The sequence below is a fragment of the Oryzias latipes genome, chromosome 18 (genome assembly GCF_053564925.1).
Source record: "Oryzias latipes strain Hd-rR chromosome 18, Olatipes_Hd-rR_3.1".
Lineage (NCBI taxonomy): Eukaryota > Metazoa > Chordata > Actinopteri > Beloniformes > Adrianichthyidae > Oryzias > Oryzias latipes.
The window spans coordinates 12090516-12111668 of NC_136254.1; the positions used below are offsets into that span (position 1 = coordinate 12090516).

Genomic DNA, 21153 nt, shown 5'->3' on the forward strand with positions numbered 1-21153 from the left:
AGGCACAAGTGCAGCAAGAATGCAAACCTGGGCTGTAAGATGCAGGGAAAGTGGATCATTTTTCAAATCATTTATTGTTTCATGAACAGAGGAGGCCTTCATCTGCTTCCTGTCCTTCTTTACTTCATCTTCATCACTCAGAGGATTTTTTTAAAGCTGAAAGTCTTTTCCTGAAAATGTTTACAAAAAAAAAGAAAACTTGTTTAAGAAGCACCTTCTCCATTTTATGGAGGGAACACTCCAAAAATCTGTTTGTGCACAGATGAGCATTGCACTGACGCCCTTTGTATACCATTGGCATCACGATTGTTGCAGTTAATACTCAGTGGAATATTGTCAAATTGAGACTCAGCACTTATCTAAATATTTCTACAACACATGGATGTTACAAGTTACGTTTGGAAACAGGATGACAGTCTTCCTAAAATCCAAAGCACTTAAGCATTGAGATGTGATGCTGCTGCTCATCATCACAGCCTCCTGTCCAACCATGAGGCTGCAGCGGTGTTTGACCGCCGCCGTGCCAGGCAGTGAGCGTTCAGGCATGTGAACAGAGCTGCACTGTCTTCCGACAAAAACTCTGAATGCATGTGTGTGTGCATGCACCCCTGCCACCTCATCTGCATACATGCACTCACACCTTACATTTGGCAAAGAAGAAGAAAAAAAAAGTGTCAGGATGAGAGATGAGATTCAGAATCTGCACAACACTTCCTGTTTTTCTGGGGTTCTGGGGCGTGTGATGTGTACAGTCAGCCCGGCAGTGGTTCAGACCAAGTCGCTTGGCCTGGTGGGGGGGCTACGGCGCACACAATGGCCGCTCTGTGTGGCTGAAGTGTCTGTTGGTGTCGATGACTGCCAGCAACTGAGACTGGCAGATCCAAAATGGCGCAGTGCAGAGTCCTGCTGGTGACTGTCATGCTCTAAGCAGGGGGATTCTTATCCCTTTTCTTTAATGGAGGGGGTAACGGAGGTTTAAAAAAAAGGGGGGGGGGGGGGCTCTGTCTAATCTGATGGCATTTTATTTACATGTTAGAGAGTGAAAGACCGGAGGGGAGAAGGGGCAGCAGCGTAGGCATGTGGGGGCAGAATGGGGCCAGAGGCTCTCTCCTTTGTCTTCCTGCTTCTTGAAGTCCAGTTCTGTCCACCGACACCACGAGATGTTTATATCTTCAAAAAGCCCAGAGTGCTGGAAGTGAAAGAGACATCAAGCTGCTGAATTCATCTGAAGGTGGAAAGGGGCAGAAGTACAGGAAAAGAGAGGGCAAACTCACTGTTGGGGGGGGTGATGATCACACAGCTGTGGAGGGACACAGGTTCTGAGGAGGGAGGAGAACCTGTGCTTTAAAACATGCGCATACCCGACCCCTAGAAAAGCTCAGACTTGAAGTCCTGCTGTCAGGAACCAACTAAACATCCGCTCCACTCCTGATTTCAAAATAAAACACCACACACCTCTCCAAACATCACACTGTTCATGAAAACAGTAGAAAAAAACTGCACTTCCTGTGAAAAGAATGTGTGAAGGCTGACAGATAAAAAAGGTCAATCATTACAAATCATTGAGAAGCTGAAAACACATTAAAAAAAACTTTTTGGATCATTGCTACATGCAAAGTTGAACAGAGTAAACCAAAGAAGAAAGACATTCAATGCAAAAAACTTAAATCAGCAGTTATAGCTAACAAGTTAAGTGAGGGCCACAAGTTTAAGAAAATCAAAAATGGGGTAGGAAACTAAACATCGATAAATGGAGGCACACATGCTGAGGTGATCAGTGGGAGAAACAGCCCCAAAGAAGGCCTCTGTATGCTTCAAAATGGTGAAAAGGCCACAAAGGATCCAGTTACCAGGCAGATGAGTGGATTTTTATCAGATATGTGATGTCATCATATCAAAGCTCCTGAATGTTCATGCATAGAAACTCACAGTAAACAATAAACTGTAGCTAAACTTAAACTGCAATTACTCTTTTTAAAAGCTCAGTGTCCGCTGAGGTCTGAAGGACTCAAAAGGTTCTCATAGAGCACCATGTTTTTGAAAGTTTTTGAAGTATTTCTGGTCATTTTTATCCATCCATCTTCATTACATGCTGAATCCCTTATGGGGTCATGGGGTTGCTGGAGTCTACCCAGTTACCGTTGGGTGAAGGTGGGGAACACCCAGGATAAGTAACCAGTCTGTTGCAGTGCCACACAATCTCACACACTCCAATGCACACCAGTGGATGATTAAGAGTCACCAATTAACCCATGAAGCATGTTTTTGGACTGTGAGACTGTTGGAGTTCCCGGAGAAAACCCACACAGCGGGATCGAACCAGGGCCTTATCACTATGGCTACGTTCACACTGCAGGGCTTAATGCTCAATTCGGATTTTTTGAAAAAATCGGATTTGTTTGCTAGACCGTTCACATTTCCAAGTAAATCCGAACTTTTGTGATCTCCAGTGTGACCGTGACACGACCCAAACGAGACCCGCATGCGCAGAAGCCAGAAGAATACTCAACGGTGAACGACGTCACTTGTTGTTTGCGGAGCAAACGTTAACAATGGATGTCAACAACAGTGTTGTCAACAGTGGAGCTCTTTTTGTAATATTAAATTTATTTTCACCAAGGAGCAGCACAATTACAATCTTCTCATTTTAAGAAGGCAATGGAGTCGAGATCGTCTGTACCCACTGTTGTGGAAAGGAAATGTGCATGTGTTGGGCCCGCGCGCCCCGTGTGTGTGTGTGTGTGTGTGCAAGCGCGTGCCGCGATAGAGAATAGGGGGGGGGGGCAGTGTGTGCGCGCATTCATGTTGTGTGTTACGGAGGAAAGATGACGCTAATAAAAGAAGGTTTCCCCCAAAATAAATGCTACGGACTCTTTATTAACCCGTTCTGGAGAATCTAAGGGTCAGAACAGGGAGGAGGAGGAGGATCGCCTCGGGTCCCCTGCGCTTCTGAGCACGGTCGGAAGGGGAGAAAGAAAAAAAAGTCATCGCGGGAAAGGTTCAACACCACGCTCGGCCATTTATCTGGAAATTTTTTCAAAAACCGCCCAGTTGCGATAAGAGCCCTGGAGTTTGGCCTGAAAAGAGCGATCACCCCAAATATTAATCCAATCGGGGATCTCGCTTCCCTTCCACTGACTGATCTCAGCAGCATCGTCCACCATGGTTGATGTTTACGTTCTCGTTCCCGCCTACTTCAACGCACAATGATGACGTTTGTTGCGTGTCGATGACGTACAGTTCGGAATCAAGTCGCCTGGCCGGTCAGAAGGCGGTCGCAATTGAAAAGAACGGCTACAATTCGGAATCAGGACGCCAAACCCACGGGGCCTGGGTCGCAATTGAAAAGATCGGATCTGTGTCATTCAGACTGTCATGAAAAGATCGGAATTGGGCCGCTTAAGGGGAAAAAATTCGGAATTGGGTCGTTTCAGCCTGCAGTGTGAACGTAGCCTATGACTGTCATGAAAAGATCGGAATTGGGCCGCTTAGGGGCAAAAAATTCGGAATTGGGTCGTTTCAGCCTGCAGTGTGAACGTAGCCTATGAGGTGAGAGTACTAACCACCACGCTGTCATGCAGGCCTGGTCACGTTTTACAAAAACCATAAACATGGGGGGAAAAAAAATCGTGTAAACATTGAGACACTAGAATGGATAGAAGATCTGAAAGTGTGGATGTTTCTGTGCTCATAGAGTAACAGAGAAATCTCTTCTACATGGGGGGCCTCTCACACTGTTAGGTAAATGGGACAAAGGAGCAGAAGTGGGGGCCATGCCTGTGTCTCCCCTAGGCCCCAAATTGACTACATTTGCCTCCTTTATTGCCCATCAGGACTGCATACTTCCGCCAGTCTGTCAGGCTGTTTGCCTGGTAAGGAGGCTGGGGGTGGGGGGCTCATTCTGATGCTGTTTGTTTACAGCAGACGTCACAGGTCTCTGTTTCTGCACCCCACACTCTTCATCACAGACGTGTGTGCAAACGGAGACACCCGAACCAGCTGGGGAGCCGTCTTTCCTCCATCCTCCCCTCCATTTCTTGGTTAATAATCCCACTAAAGCCTTCTTCACACATGCTTTGTTTGACATTAATTATGTCTCATCAGCATTTTGGGACAGAAACCTGATGGGGTTGGACTGCAGAACATTTCGACTTGAGTTAATCATCTATTAGGTTTTAAAAATGTACAGAACTGTTTAACAACCTACTTAATTTCATTTGAACATTTCAATATAACATGAAATGTAAATATTGGCCATAAGACACTGAGTTTTTAATGTTTTGAATGTGAGCCAATCTGAAGCTGCAGAGACTTTTAGCTTTTTTGTGATGTTGGTTCTATTAAATGAGATCAGTTCAGAGCTTCAACTCAAAGGGGATGATATGAAGTCCTGGTATGTTAAAACCAAGCCTTTGTAGAGTAAAGTGCAGTTTTGTGGTCCACACAACCCAAAATGTGTCAACAGGTCCTGAGAGGAATGTGAAAATCACAGTTCTCCTCTGTTCTGAGTGCAGCCTGACAGGAAGCTCATGTGTGTCTTTGTTTTCTTCGTGGACTTAGAAGCATCTCTGAAGCATGGAAGGAGACTCATTCTCATGCACTCTGCCTCCTCTTTTGTGTGTATGTGCTATAAAAGATCCACACTGACAAATCTTTGAAAGAATAATGGATGTGATATGAACGCCTGGCAACACCTGACCTTCCCAACTCATTTTTCTGTCAGATTTCCTAAAGCTCCAGCATTCCTAAAAAGGTTTTCTGGAAAAGCCCCCCCCCCCCCCCCATAACTGTTCTGTCTGCAGAAAGAACGGCAATCGTTTCTTCAGGGTCAGGGTGTGCACAATCAGCCCACCTGTGAGTGGCTTGTAGATCCGGAGCATGTCTGGGGGTCCCTCCCAGACGCCGGGGATCCCCCCTCCTTCTGACTGCCAACGGAGGACGAGTCGGAGCAGCTACTGTGAACTGAGGGGGAGGAAAAGAGTGAGTGTTCCTCCTACAGATTCAAGGTTAAACTCTGTTCATTGTTAAATAAATAAAAAACACACCATTTGATGAGGCTTTAAAACAAAGAACTGACAGAGCAACAGAAAAGAAAGGGAAAGGGAGGGGGGGTCACACATCAGTGGATTTCTCTCATCAAGTTCATTCATGCATTGAGTTCTTCTCAAAGAGACACCTGGTGGACAATGTGTGCATTACAGCAACTTTAGAAGTTTGAGTTTGAATTTTAGCTGTTTTTATTCTTTTAAGAAGTTCTCTCCTATATAGACAATGACAAACAATAACAAAACCTTTTTTTTTGTTTTTGTCCATCTTGAAAATTCTTAGGGAGGAATTTTGAAGCTCAAAGATGTTTTATTTTTAAAAAAACAGTTGCATCATTTCACATGAAGGCAGTGAATATTTTATGCATAGGAAACCAAAAGCAAAGTATAAGCAACAAAAACTCCAAAGAACAAATGGAAACAGTGACCCCTGAAACTAAGGTTTGTGTTGTGCATCTTTTAAATCTGTGGCCAAATTGGGATTTTAGGAAGGACATCCAGCTTAAAACTCATAATAAATCCTGCAAGGAATTCTTTCTGCTTTCACACTGACTCATAGATAAAATGAAGTGAAGCCAGATCAGTTTGTTATTCTAGCCATCTACAGTACGTCTGTTAAATCCAGTGTACCACTTTATGACAGAATTAACCAAACTCACAGTTTGATTCAGACTGACAAATATCAGCTGAAAAGAAGCTTCATGTCTTCACAAACTTTATAATAGTTTTAATGTTATGATCAAAATTGGATTCCAATAGAGGCAGAGTCTTTTGTTTTAATGTGTAATTGGCGAATGCTATTTTCTAGAACAAAATGGCCGGTGTCCTACATGTTTTCCAATAAGCTGCCATTGAGGCTCCTTGTTAGCAAAACACACTTGATCCAGGAAATCAGCAGCAGCAGGAAGGGGCTGGTTTCTGAAAGACCAGCAGGATGCCGGCCCCTGAGTCCTGGAGTCACTTGCTCTAAGAGTGATCTATCTCAGTGGTCTTGTTTTTTTCTAACAACTGACAAGTCTGTTTGTCTAAAACAGAGACATCAGAGGAGCTGACAGACTCAGATCAGCCCAACACAAACCAAGGAGTCATGTGACTTCCGACAGAAGGACCAAGCAGTCATGTGACCACCGACAGAAGGACTAAGGAGTCATGTGACCTCCCCACACAAGCCAATGGGGCCTGTGACCAAAGGGTCCATCTATTCTTCATATTTCCAGGCCAAATGTTGGCCTGCTGATCCCCAGCAATGTTAACAGCTGAAACACCCACATACCCACCTCCTTGCATATGCGCAGACAAACACTTGCACTGATGCATATGCAAGACATACACAAAACCTAACACTTCCAAGTACACATGCAAATGCACACACATACCCACTTGCATTCATGCACATACACACACATTCACCCAAGTGTGAGGACACTCAAATGTATGAGGTGCCGTGTAGGACATTATTCAGAATTAGCATTCACATACACGTGTGAAATCTCTCACACACACTAGTGAAATGCTTGTATACATACAACTGAAAATGTATTCATTCACATACACATGTGAAATCTCTCACATACACATGTGAAATCTCTCACATACACATGTGAAATGCTCTCACACACACTACTGAAAATGCTCTCACATACACATGTGAAATGCTCTCACACACACTACTGAAAATGCTCTCACATACACATGTGAAATGCTCTCACACACACTACTGAAATCCTCTCACACACACTACTGAAATCCTCTCACACACACTACTGAAATCCTCTCACACACACTACTGAAATCCTCTCACACACACTACTGAAATTTTCGACAGAAACGGAAGGCATTTCAGTAGAAACGGAAGTTGGCTGATTATCGCGAGATAATCATTCGTCTGAATCATTCGAAAATGGCAGCCGGTTGCGCAAGGAAAACCACCGAAACGTGTAAGTATATTAAAAAATATCCAGTATCTGTTGTAAAATATATTTGTAAATACTTAAGATGATGTGTTTAATATGTTATATTCCTCAATCAACAACCTAGATTGTTTTGAAGCTCATCAATTTCAGTAATGCTAAAGTTAACGCTAACGCGAATTAGCGCCGAAGGCTAAAAACAAACGCTAGATATTACATCAAAAAGCAGTGACTTCTAACCGTAGTCACAAGTTATTAACACGTTTTAAATGTGTTCATATATGTAGGGACAGACGAGGATGAGGAAAATCCGATCCATTTGCGGATGGAGAAAGATAGCCTGTTTGTTTTCAAGCTAGCTCGTGCCAGATGATCAGATTTGACTTCATTTTAATAAACGGTTAATCGTTGTCGTACTGGGTTAAAGGTTTATGTTAAAGACCCAGAAGAGAGAGGAGGAAAGGGCTAGAAGGGAGGAACAGCGACAGGAGAGTCTGTTAAGTTTACTTGAGTTGAAATTATTGTTCTAAAATGTAATGCAGCCATTGTTTTTCCAATTTGTTTAATAAATGTATGAACAAAAATGAATAATTTACATGTATTATTTAAATCTGAGCTATTTTTAACAATCTTAAAAGGATTTTCATATACATATCAGATGTACATATTTAGAATTTCGTTTTATATGTTAATATTTATTTTTATACATGTTAACAATAATCCTGGTCTTCTAGAGTCATGTGTGTCACAGTTGGAGCTGAAAGGAAAGCAAAGATTTGTCCTTGCAGACGGACGTGACTCTGCTCGTCCTGCATGTTCCTGGTGTTGTCCTGCTGTGGCTCAACATCTGTGGCTAAGCAGTCGCCTTTGCTGATGCACAGAATGTGCAGAATTGAACTGCAGGCAATGATTTTCATTGCAAAGGTTGGTTTTACTTCCAGTGCCCCCAGAAATATTGCTCTCCTCCTCATCTTTATCATGCCAAATGCTCTCTTCACAACAGAGCGTGTTCTGGAGTGGTTCTGGTTGTAACTGCCTCAATGGCATTCCTCATGGGTTCCCTGTAGGGTGTCAGCAGCATGATGGGATGTGCAATGCAGGGATACCCACCATCACCCAAAAGGATCCTTCAGGTGGGTTTGTTTGATTTACATAAATTGGGCTTTTACGTAGAACCCGTGAATCATGGATTGATCCTGGATTCTCAACAAAAATATCTATAAATTTGGCATTAGAGTCACATACAGCATGCATTTTAATGGAATAAAAAAGCTTCCTGTTAAAATAACAAGCTGCATTATCTTTTAGGGCCTTTATTCTTATGTGGCAGCCATCAATGCTCCTTGTGACCCTTTGGAAGGAGAAAGACCAAGCGAGCTGCTAAAATCCAGAGGCGACTTATGGTAGTTCATTCCCACTGGGAAGCTGGGTGACCCTGCTCATCAGCTGGAGGATGCGGTCTGCCGTCCTGTGGACAACATCGCTCACGGTGGACCGTGTCATGTCAAAGACTCTGGCTACCACACTGTAAGATGTGCCACACGCCAGCCAGAAAAGAAACACCAGGACGTCAGTCTCCTGTGACCCCCCAGAGTGTGAGGAACCCGAAGCTGATGCTTCAGGACCATCGACCCAGATGCTCGATGGTCCTGCGGGTCAACCGAAAATCCAGTCTTGTGTCGGACTGACCGTCAGCGTAAAGGGCCAGGACAGACACCTTTGTGTTGGTAAAGCAGTAGAGACGTGGAAGACCCTGGAAAATGCAACATTAATTATTTCATTGAGGAAATTAAATCACATTTTTTTAATGTTTGTATTTATTTTGATGTCTTACATTTTAGATTATGAAGTATTTATTAATTCTGGAAAATCTCGTGGTTTTTATTTGGCTGGGTTTTTGGATTTTCATTTAAACTTTTAAAAATGAAAGTTTTTGTTTTGTTTTTGTTTAAAACAAGTGATATGGTTTGACTCTGAATAAAAAATTCTAAACTTTGAACTCACAAGTGTTTCATGTAATTGGACTACACAACTCACTTGAAAAAGAATGTTAAACTCTTACCCAGCAGACTGTGTAACCTTGAGCATGATTAGTAACAAAGTTTAAGTTAAAGTTTAGGTTTAACTAAAAAAAAAGCTTTAAGTTTAACTCACAAGTTATTCTGTCTGGTCAGGGCATCCAGAGGAAATCTTCTGAGATGTCTGCTTGTCCTTGCCGTCCTGTGATGCTGCATATCTGCTCGTTTTCAGTTTGATCTCACGAAAAACGGTTGAATTATTGCCAGGAACACGGACAGATTCATTTTCAAAGCCATTTTCAGTAAGGTGTAAGAAAACTACAGAAAAAAATGCCTCCTTGCAAGAGCCTGTTAATCGTTCAGTGGCACAAAAACAAAATAAATATTGGCATGAAAAAATAACTTGGGGGTTTATTTATGAACAAATACATTAAATCAACACCAAAGTGTTTGTAATTTTATTATTTATAAATCAGTCACGTTTTCCATGATCATAACACAGCAGATTCATAAATAGTCTTTGTAAAATGTTCATATTTATTATGTTTTTACTCTGACAAATAAGTGTCATTCTCCGCGTTAAATAGGAGTAGTTCGCCTCCAGACCAGGTGGTGGCGGTAATGCGCCACTTTGTTTCCGTGTCAAGCGCGTTATGAACAACACCCAAAAGAAAAAAGTACTGAGCACGGGTGTCTGAATTGCTTTTAAATTCAGAGAACTATATAGAACTATATAGTTCTGCACTATATAGGGTTTTAGTAGTTAGGGATCAGGGCAGGAATTCGGACACAGGTTCATTTCCACTGAAATGCCTTCAGTCGAGCAACTTCGTTTCTAACAATAAAGTAAAAAAAAAAAAACGTTGTTTCCACTGAAATGCCTTCCGTTTCTATTGAAATTTTCACATGTGTATGTGAGAGGATTTTGGATAGTGTGTGTGAGAGCATTTTCACATGTGTATGTGAGAGCATTTTCAGTAGTGTGTGTGAGAGCATTTTCAGTAGTGTGTGTGAGAGCATTTTCAGTAGTGTGTGTGAGAGCATTTCACATGTGTATGTGAGAGCATTTTCAGTAGTGTGTGTGAGAGCATTTTCAGTAGTGTGTGTGAGAGCATTTTCAGTAGTGTGTGTGAGAGCATTTCACATGTGTATGTGAGAGCATTTTCAGTAGTGTGTGTGAGAGCATTTCACATGTGTATGTGAGAGCATTTTCAGTAGTGTGTGTGAGAGCATTTCACATGTGTATGTGAGAGATTTCACATGTGTATGTGAATGAATAAATTTTCAGTTGTATGTATACAAGCATTTCACTAGTGTGTGTGAGAGATTTCACATGTGTATGTGAATGCTAATTCTGAATAATGTCCTACACGGCACCTCATACAAATGCAAACAGTTGCACACAAACACACACATACACCCATATGCATAAACATCCTCACACATGCATCCCCACACATGCATGAACACAACCTCACACACACACACATCCATGCACACAAACACACCCGACCAAACACTGATACATGCACATGCACACACTTGGGAAAATCGTCTTTTAAGACATCTCGTCTCAGCTTCACTTGATCAAAAAAAAAGTCAAATTCGTTCAGTTTTTTTTTTTTTTAGGCAAAAATTTGGCAGCTTTCAAGAAAAGCAAATAAGTAAAAATACTTCAATTATTATTTTAGCAACTGCCATCAAGTTCTTGTTTTTTAATTCATTAAACATAAAAACGGAACCTAAGGTAATGCATAGAAACTCCTAAAGCCTCTAGACAGATCAGTTTTACCAGGCGACTGTGAAGAAAAACTTAAATGAAAGCAGCTAAAAGAAAGAACATTTTAATTCTGCCCAGAAATGAAAATGTTTTACTTTAAGGAATAATGCATCAACTCATCAAGATTCTGTTATGAAGGTAAAACAGGAGGGTGATTGAAACATCAATCCGGTATTTCTGTGAGACCCTGGTTTCAGTCCAAAATCATCGGGTTCAAAATATTCTATGAAGACCAACAGGAATGGTAAATGTTGGATACTTGGTGCATATACTCGCGCTTTTCTACCTTCATTAAGGCTCAAAGAGCTATACAGGGACTAACCCTAAACAGTGTTTGTAATGTTCAGGGAAGAATTCACAAAAACCTTTTCTAGAACCTTGTTTGTTTTCTAAACTTCACTGCAAAGCTCCAGCATTTTTGGGAAATTAGTTTTCTATTTCTAAATAAATTAGACATGGAATAATTCTTCATCCACACATATGCACTTCATCCAGATGCCTGTTATGATAAAAATGATGCTGGATTCATTATGTGCTCCTAATTGGGATGAAAGAAAATGAAATATGTTTCTTTTTTTTTACCCCAAAAATGAATGCAGATGCATGTCTGTTTATAGTTAAAGGGTGGAGGAAAAGACTGAAGTAAAAAAATGTGGAGGCCGCAGCTTTCAGCTGATCTTTTGTCTTCAGCGCTCTCACCTCTGTCGCTGAGGCTGCAGGCAGAGTCTAGCTCTGACGCTGCACCTCCTGTCGCGTCCAGCAGAAGTTTGCTGGAAATTCCCATGCAGAGAGACTCCTTCAGACACAGCTCTGAGGAAGAACCAAGGAAAAACCAGTGAATGCCACATTTTGAAGATTTCATCAAACACAAGCTCTCATTTTGACGCAAGAGATTTCTGTTTTTTCACGTCGTTATTCATTTTGTTTTAGATTTTTTCAGATAAATGTAAAAATATATATATTCTGGTTTGATGAATTTGTTGAGAAAATGAACTTGAGGTTTTCAGATTTCTCATTGTTACATTCTATAAGAATTTCAAGCAACTTCAGATTTTCACTGCTTCTAAAAGTTATTTTTATTTTTTATTTCATCACCAAACAGCTAAATAAACGAGTGCCTTTGCAGAGTTATGATCCGATGGTCATTAAAGTGGTTGAGCAGGTGCTTCCAAACTCCAACACATCACAGATTACTCTGTTTTTGAAAAGTAATCCCTCATATTACATTATCGCTGTATTGAACTAGTAATGCACAACATGATCACTGTCCCATTGTAATGTGCTTGACTCCACCTCACAGAAGTTATGTTGTGGATCTGCGGTAAAGAAAGTGTTGAGTGAAGTATCACTTCTCATTGATAGTAATATTTTTCAATACTTTGTTACAGTGACAGTAATGGATTACTCTGAGAGGCCCGGCAGTGGTGAGGAGGTCTTCTTTACCAGTGTTGTTGATGGCGTGCGTCCACAGCAGGTGAGCGATGTCATGAGCCCAGCCCGCCCTGTCCTCCCTGTCCCGCGCCTGCAGAATGATACTGGCTTTGGATCGCGGCGCCTGTCGGACCCAAACTTCAAACTTCAGCCCATCGTCCCCAACGCTCTGAGTCAGACCCATCTCACCCGTCTGCAGGGAGGGGACAGGGGGTCAGGTTACTGTCACTGGAGGTAGGGGGGGTTCCCTACAGTTTTGACCCAAATATACAGTATGTGTGTATTATTATGTGGATTTGAACATGTGTGTGCGTTTGTGTGTGGATGTGAATGCATATTTGTGTAAGTATGTAGGTGTGTCTCCTTGTGTGCATGTGTGTGAGCATATGTTTCTGCACATGTGGGTGTATGTGCATGAATGTCTGTTTTGATATGTATGCATATATATGTGTCTGTGCTTGGATGTTTGTGTATTTATGTTTGTGCATGAATGTGTGTGTTTGGATATGTATGCATATATATGTGTCTGTGCTTGGATGTTTGTGTATTTATGTTTGTGCATGAATGTGTGTGTTTGGATATGTATGCACATATATGTGTGTGTGCTTGGATGTTTGTGTATTTATGTTTGTGCATGAATGTGTGTGTTTGGATATGTATGCACATATATGTGTGTGTGCTTGGATGTTTGTGTATTTATGTTTGTGCATGAATGTGTGTGTTTGGATATATATGCACATATATGTGTGTGTGCTTGGATGTTTGTGTATTTATGTTTGCGCATGAATGTGTGTGTTTGGATATATATGCACATATATGTGTGTGTGCTTGGATGTTTGTGTATTTATGTTTGCGCATGAATGTGTGTGTTTGGATATGTATGCACATATATGTGTGTGTGCTTGGATGTATGTTTGCATGTATGTGTATTTATGTTTGTGCATGAATGTGTGTGTTTGGATATATATGCACATATATGTGTGTGTGCTTGGATGTTTGTGTATTTATGTTTGTGCATGAATGTGTGTGTTTGGATATGTATGCACATATATGTGTGTGTGCTTGGATGTATGTTTGCATGTATGTGTATTTACGTTTGTGGATGTGTGTGTGCTTGGATGTATGTTTGCATGTATGTGTATTTATGTTTGTGTGTGTGTTGATACCTTGATGCTGTGCTTGTAGCTATAGGTGGAGTGCCCTGCAGTTGGACTCTTCTGTTTGGTGAAGATCAGAATGTTCTGGTACAGGAAAACGTTCCTGACACCTGCACGCTTCCTCCGGACCCCCCCACAGGCTGTGAGCTCGCCCTGCCGGACCAGTTCGCCCCGTTCCGCCACTGGGATCTGAAATCACACACACACGTCAGGATCTCCATGCTGAAGGATGTTCCAGATCTCATGAGTGAGTCGTGAAGTCATGAATGCTGCTGAAACAGAAGACCAGAACAACGGGAGATGAAAGGAACCGTGATTGAATCAGAACTTAGAGCCGCTGTGGAGGTCTGCCCAGGACAGCTCATGAATAAGTGATCTGACTGAAGCCTCCGTTCTGCAGGACTAAACCGAGCCTCTGCCCCCCTCCACTGCTGAAATGTTCAGCTTAGAGTTACAAAGACATTTCGTCTGCGAGGACTGAAAAGCCTTATTCATAATTCAATAAAGGAAAGGACAAAGGCGTATTATTATTTCAGTGCCTTCCATAGTGACACACTCCCACTTCACTCGGATGCTTTTTCTCCTGGATCTTGGCTCTAATTAGCCGGCTGAGTCATGCCTTTTGTAAAAATGGGACTTTATTGTTCATGTCAATTACAGGGTTGAGATGTAGCGATGCTGCTGCAGCGCTGTGGAACGGCACCCCCACACTCCGAAAAGTCAAAAATACCCAGAGCTGCTTCAGGACACAGACATGCAGCGGGACAGAACCGCACGAGGACAAGGTTCACACAGATCCACGGATAAAACTTTATTTATAAAACCGTAGGGAAACAGGGGTCATCATGAAAGTGATGCTGAACACCCACAGAAACGCCCACTGCTGCTCGCATCCACACACCGTTTCCTGCCTTGAAGTGGGTCAGTGTAAGTGTGTGTGCTCAACCACTTCACCCACGGTGTGTGTGTGTGAGGGGGAGTTTTTACATTTGTCATGACTCACTTTTGTCTTTTTACGGCTTATCTTAGGACTTTTCCATTTTCAGCTCTCTCCTCCGAAGCTGTACAACTTCTGTTTGTTTTTTAAAAAATTCCTCTTTGATCTTCTCTGGATCTTTTTTCAAAACGTTCCCAGTGGTCTCTTAACTATGATTATGCCGTTTTTAGGAAAAATAAAAAAAACCTGTGTGATCATTTTAGGACAGTTTCTGCAGAGCAGCAGGAGTTTATTTGAAATTTGCCTCTGAGTTGTGGGTGGGACCATTGATGGGCAGTAAGCCTCCACTTATTTCCTATGATGCCTTAACATACAAGAATCTATTTGTTTGCCAGTGAATGCATCAAAATGAGCAGAGCAGGAAGCTTGTGGCCTGCCGATTGTAGTTTGTACGTAGCAACTACAAGGTTTTTCCTTTTGTCTGCTCCTGATTCACAATGATTTGAATAAAGAGATACCCAAAAATGCATATATAAGCTTCACTTTCTTTATATATGTCCTCCATCATCAGAAAAATGCCACAAGAACATGTTAAAAACACCCAAAACACAATTTTCATGGGAGTGGGTCTTAAAAAGTTCCTCACCTGGACGCTATTTACACCGCGTCAAATGAGAGCAATCAGATAACAGAGTAATCAGATCGTTGTGGTCAGAGTTTTGGTGAGGGATGAACCAACTTGTGAAAGTCAGTCTATAGTAATGAAGAACTGATCCAGAACTAACAGATTATGTAAAGACTGTTTATTTTAACAGCCACACTGCTGGATCTGCTCTTCCAGTGTAAGTCGTGAAGATTGTGCAGTTGGGTTTTTTTATTCAGTGATGTTTTTGGTCATGTTCTGACTTGTTCCCCTGTCCGCCACTCCACGTTCATGTTAAATAATCATTCTCAGATGTTTTGATTTCAGTTAATAGTCCTTAGTGTATTTAAGAGTCTGCTTTTTCAGGTCTTCGTTGTCAGTTCATCTGCTTTGTCACCTTTTTGTTTGTCATGTTGAAGTTTATTTAATAAATGCTTAAGTTTCTGACACCAATCCTGGTCTCCTGCATATTTGGTCACATGTCACCAGTTCCTGACATCGGGTGGCTTTTTTACCAAAGAGAGCATCGGCTTTAAAATATTCACAATAATTGAATTAAAACAAGGTTATAGATGCTTTAATACAAGTTCCTTTCAAAATAAAATGCACACGTTATCAAATAAGATCCTCCTGCTGCAGCAGATTCACATGAATTAAAAATGTAAGGAAGTCAAACATGACATTTTTTTTTAGGTCTGTAAAACGTAAATGTAATTCTATACTGTAAGAACTTTGCCTCTGAACAGTAACAAGACACTGTTGTGAAACAGATAATAAGAATATGTGCTTTAAGCGCATTCTAAAAATAAGCCTCTCTGATAGTTGATTCAACTTCTTTTTTTTACTTAGTTATCTGACAAGTTAAAAATCAAAATCTAGATAAAAACTTCACAAACTAGAACTAATGAGCTAAAACTACTCATGCATCAGTGCAACGCCTGTTGTGGTGGATACAGGAGGATCCTTTGCCTCTTCAGCACAGACAGTTTAAGTCGTTTACAGCCATTTCCTGTTTCTGCTGCTGGAAAAATCATCCAGGAGTTTCTCCTCCATGACGGTTTTGCTCTGCCATCTTCGTGATGGCAGAGCTTCTCACATGAAAGGCAGGAACTGTAACTGTAACCTCTGTTTCCTTCAGCTATTTAAAAAAAATCTGACTTTTGGAGTGAATACATGAATGAGTCTCTTTGTCTCCTATGAATGGTATTAATTTATTTTTTCCTAAAGCAAATATTATACCCGAACATTTGTTTGGGTTTGTGATAATCAGCATGATGGGGCTGGATATGGACGCTCTGCTCCGTTTTCAGTAATTCTTACTTTTTTCATCAAAGGTTACTTGTAAAAGAATGTGTGTGATACGAAACGACCCCCTCGACACACTGCAGCTCTGTCTAAGAAAGGAAAGTGGGACAGGCGTTCTCACCGGACACCCAATGATGAGGTCACTGGCCCTGAGGTCCTCGCCATGCCGCTGGGCGTGTCTGAGGACAGAGAGGGCGGAGTCTGAAGCGGGGTTAAGGCCCCCCAGTTCAATCAGCGCCTCACAGTACTGCTCAAGCCTCTGGATGGGGGCCTGCAGGCATTGAGGGAAGGAGAGGGGAGGGAGGGGGGAGGCCTGGGGGAGTTTGGACTGAGGAGAAAAAGCAAAGCGGTCACTTAGAAACCTCAATGCAGTGATTTAACAGCATATCTGAGCATAGACCCCCCCCCCCCCACCACCACCATCTACCTGATGACTTCAATAATCCCTCATTTGTGAACCCGATAATGACCCCCCAACTGAAAAAATGTTGGCAAAAAAAAAAATCCAGACCCTTACCCACTAAAGATCTGAGTGGTATGTTGTGGAAAAAGACAGTTTCTGAGTTAAAAAGGAACAAAAATACAACCATCTACATGTCCAATCTACATTTAGAGCAGGTTTATTTCATTAAAGTGTCATTCTGACACTTCCCACAGAAGCAAAGTCAGATTACTAATCTAATCTATAGAAGTATTAGTAAAATAACACATGGTTGACCTTATTTCAATCTGTTTTTTGTTTTCTTTCCATCACTGTTAGCAAAAACCCAAATCATCTGAAGTGTCAGCAGCTGCAGTTGTGGGAGGATGGTGCCCCCTAGTGAGTAAACATTGAACAACAGTTCTTCCATGCGGATTAGAGCTCAGAGCTCAGATTAAATTTTCTCATCTCATCCCGCTGCTGATGTCTTAGTTTTAGTTAATTATAGCTCTGGAGCTCCAATTAGTCAGGCTGTAATCTTCCTTTAATTCATGGACTTTATTGAGCTAAAATTAGCTTCAATGTCTACACTTCATTTATAATTGCTGCCTCAGAAGAATAATTGTTCTGTGTTTGTGATGCATCAACAAACCACGTGTTTAGTGACCACACAGATTCTCTGATACTGAGCTCAAATCCAGGAGCAGCATGCTTTGTTTGGTTTTGCTGAACTGAACAGAGAAGTTTTGACACAGAGAACCAAGCAGGCTCTTCCTGCCACCAGGATCCACTGAAACATGACAGGTCTTACCTTGAAAAAGTCAGCAGCCTGCATGACCAGAGGGGAGTCCAGCTCTGGTTTGGACCTGATGTAGTGGGAATACTGGAGAAAGTGGTCTCGCTGTGAAGACATGATGAAAGGGAAAAACTGAAACTGTTCGACTGAGTGCTGCACTTTTTATCTGCATTCAAATTCTTCAGCTAATGAAAGATTCAAGATATATTGTCAAATGTGCAACATATTTGAACAGACAGCACAGATTCAGTCAATGTCCTCACATTCCCTGGTTAATACATGCAGAAAAAAAAACAATAATGGACTCATTCATAAAAATAGTAAAAAGAAGCAAAAATAGCAAAAATAAACACTTTACACTCTAATCAAAACAACCGACTGCATACAGTATTGCATAAACCGATAAAACTTAAATAAAAACAAAAGGACTTTAATGAGCTAAGGTAGTTAATAAAATGCTGTTGGTTGATGCTCCATTAGCTGAATAATTTTAAAGCAGATAAGAGATAATTAATGCATAAACTACATAAATGCATCAGCTGAGTTGTTTAGTGGTTGATGAAGAAAGTCTACAATTGGAAATTGAATATTAGTAATCAGTGATGCAACACCTGCTAAAACTAAAGCAAACATTTCAAAAGAAAAGCTCCAACAATTTCTCTTTTTGGCCCAAAAAGTGAAAAGAAAACTTGAAAGTTCCTAATTTTGAAGGGGACAACACAGGAAAACGACAGAAAAACCATAAAAGCTTTTGAAGAGTTAGAAGACCCAAATACATGCTAAATGAGTAAAACTCTGAAAGTTTTAATTCTTAAAAAGCTCTTAAATATGTTTTAAATAACTTCAACTTCAATTTGCTAAATAAAACATAAATTATTAGTAAGCAATACAGATTATATTTAAAAGTACAAGTCATATATTCAATTTTAGTAGTTTTTACATTCAATTAATCTTTTTATTTTCTATCAGGTTTATGCAATAGTAAGTAAAGAACTACATTATAGGTAACTAACTTGATCATAAATTACTGTTGTGTTAAGAAATGTTATTAAAGTGATTAAATCTGCTTTTATCTTATTAAAAAATACGGCACTTAAAACAATGTCAAAAAAGCCTGAAGATTTTGAAAAACGTGTGTCTTTTACCAAATAGATTCACCCTTTAAAGAGAAAATCTGTGGATTACATTGAACAGATTTCTATGCAGGAGCACATGTAACTCATGGCTGCAGTTAGTGGATGAAGAATGTTGCTCCAATGATTAAAACTCACATATTTGCTGAAGCAGTCCTGCTGCAGGAGACTCTGCACTAGAGCGCCCTCCATGGCAGGGAGCAGACTCTGGGAGTGAAAGGTACTGAGGCTGCTCCAGTTGGAGAACAGCAACTCCCCTTTCCCCCTCAGAGAGGCGGGGCTATCCGAGAGCTCCAGCAGCGGCAGGTAAGTCTCCTCCACCCCCTTCAGGATGGCCACATACTGCCTCTCCGAGCTCAGCATCCGGCACCACAGCAGGTATGGCTTACTGTGGATGAGGACGAGGAAGAAGAGAGACAAAGCAGGACGAGAAGATCAGGGATTTTACTCATTTCATAAAAAAACAAATACAGTCAAGTGTAGGGGAGTTGGATCTGGAAAGGAGAAATAAAGTTCAGCACATCGACAAAAAATATTCTGAGAATTCTTCCGAAATTAAGAGACAAAAATCTTCAAAGACAATGTCACGTGACATTTGTCTGATCAGAAAGCCAACAGATGCATCCATCCATCAATCCATCTTTGTATACAGCCATCCATCCAACTTCCTCTCCATCCTTCAGTTTCTGTATCCATCCATCCGTTCATATTTTTATCCATCCATCTTTGTATCCATCTATCCATCTTTGTATTTATCCATATTTGTATCCATTAATCCTTCTTTGTCTCCGTCCTTCAATTTCTTTATCCATCCATCTTTGTATCCATCAAACCATCCAGCCATCCATCCAGCAATACATCCACCATCAATCCATCTCCCTTTGTATCCATCCATCTTTTTATCCATCAATCCCTCTTCACATCCATCCACCCATCCATCTTTGCACCCATCCATTTTTCTATCATGTATCAATCCATCTTCATATTCATCTATCATCCATTAATCTATATTTGCATCCATCCATCTTTTTTTTTTTTTTAAACTTGTCCTGTCCAACAGCTGGACAGACAGATGAGAGCTGAAGGTCTCTTGTGTTGGACATATTTTACTTTAACAACAGGGGTTATTAATCTTCTGACAAACCAGAGGTATGTCTAAATAAACCCCTTTTGTAATCGAGGCCAAAATTTATTCATTTTAATTGTTTTTGAAAATCTTTTGTGTTGGATGGACGGAAAAGGAAAGGAGGGAAGAAGAGAGAGGGATGTTAGAGGGCAACACCGACCAAAACACCCAGATGTACGAAAACCAAAATCTCAGTTTGAACAGAGGACAGAGGGGCCCCAGCTCACAGACCCTAGCTCCCACAGGATATCACAGGGACAGGGTTAAATTCTTTAATGCAAAGAAAAACAAAAAGTTGACCTCACCTCTGAGCAGAACTCCCTTTATCTGCGCCTGCGTCTCTGTCTGCCCTCCCCAGCAGGACATGCTGCCTGGGTGACCCTGTGTGGTCCACCACCTCCTTGCTACTGACCTCCACCCCTCGGATGAGAACCCCTCCCCCTCTCCCACTGGCCCAATCAGGGACAGCTGCTGCCATGCTGGTGGTGATGACTGGGTCGGCCAGGGCTCGTCTCCCCAGCCAGGACATGGGGGAGCTACGAGACGCTCCAAATGCTGGAGACTCCACAGATTTGGGAGTGGCTGCGCCTTTACGGGGAGCCAGGAGAGCCTGGAGGTCAAAACTCGGGTGGCGCTTTCTGGGTGGCTTTGGAGGGAGGGGGGCCTCTGGAGGCTGAAACATTGGAACACATTATAAAGAAGTTATCTTACAGAACAGATATGACACATGTTTCTGTCTCCTCGAGAGTCGTGGAGAATCTAAACTACGTTCAAGCTGCGTTCACACTGCCCTCGGCAACCCGCGTTCAAGTGACCATTTCTAATGAAAAGTCTATGTAAAAGCGCTTTCTGGGCTTTCGATTTCCAAACTCTCCCATTTAAACATCACTACACAGGTTTTTACGACCGCTTTTAGGCCCTGTACACAAAACATGTGGCTCGTTGAAAGTTAAACCAGTTGAACCTTGACCAATCAGGGACTTGAATTTTGTAAGGACGTCTAGATGGCAACCCTTTTAATTCACGGAAATGCCAACATTTGAAAATAGATCATGGAGGAGAAATTAATAATTGCAGTTTGTACCCAGCCAGAATTAAGTGACATCAAGTCTTTCATATTTCAGAATAGAGCTGCAAAAAAAAAAAAACTTGGAGCATTTCCAAGATTTACACCACTTTGACATTTCGCACCAAGCCTTGGTTGAACCTGGTTTAACTTTCAACCTGCGTTCAATGGTCACGCTTTCTGTCCCAAAAAAGAGCCCAAAAACAGTCTGAAACACTTGCATAACTATGAGTGAATGAGAGGGTTTTGAACGCCCGATATGCACATTTACGTGCATTTACATAGACTTTTTGGTGGAAGTGGTCACTTGAACATGTATTGCTGAGGGCAGTGTGAACGTGACTGGAGATGTTTACTAGTTAGTCCCTCACTCAAGTGCAGAGCG

The 21153-nt window shown here is 41.5% G+C and overlaps 1 protein-coding gene and 1 long non-coding RNA gene across 2 annotated transcripts in view; one reads left to right on the forward strand and one right to left on the reverse strand.

Annotated features, from left to right (window-relative positions):
- Window positions 1-55: 55 nt before the first annotated feature.
- Window positions 56-21153, reverse strand: part of arhgef40 (Rho guanine nucleotide exchange factor (GEF) 40) — a 48900-nt gene continuing 27802 nt past the window's right edge. Inside the window, exons 18-27 of the mRNA XM_011487689.4 lie at window positions 20008-20375; window positions 18715-18964; window positions 17459-17548; window positions 16348-16554; window positions 13351-13530; window positions 12197-12377; window positions 11453-11563; window positions 4853-4962; window positions 1275-1319; window positions 56-1189 (exon numbers count right to left, since the gene is read on the reverse strand). Coding sequence (XP_011485991.1) covers window positions 1293-1319; window positions 4853-4962; window positions 11453-11563; window positions 12197-12377; window positions 13351-13530; window positions 16348-16554; window positions 17459-17548; window positions 18715-18964; window positions 20008-20375 — 1524 coding nt within the window. The 3' untranslated portion in view covers window positions 56-1189; window positions 1275-1292. The remainder of the gene's footprint in view (window positions 1190-1274; window positions 1320-4852; window positions 4963-11452; window positions 11564-12196; window positions 12378-13350; window positions 13531-16347; window positions 16555-17458; window positions 17549-18714; window positions 18965-20007; window positions 20376-21153) is intronic.
- LOC144987220 (uncharacterized) lies at window positions 6857-8496 on the forward strand. Its single transcript, XR_013651098.1, has 4 exons — window positions 6857-6982; window positions 7690-7879; window positions 7959-8088; window positions 8264-8496. It is a non-coding gene; the product is annotated as an uncharacterized LOC144987220 (long non-coding RNA).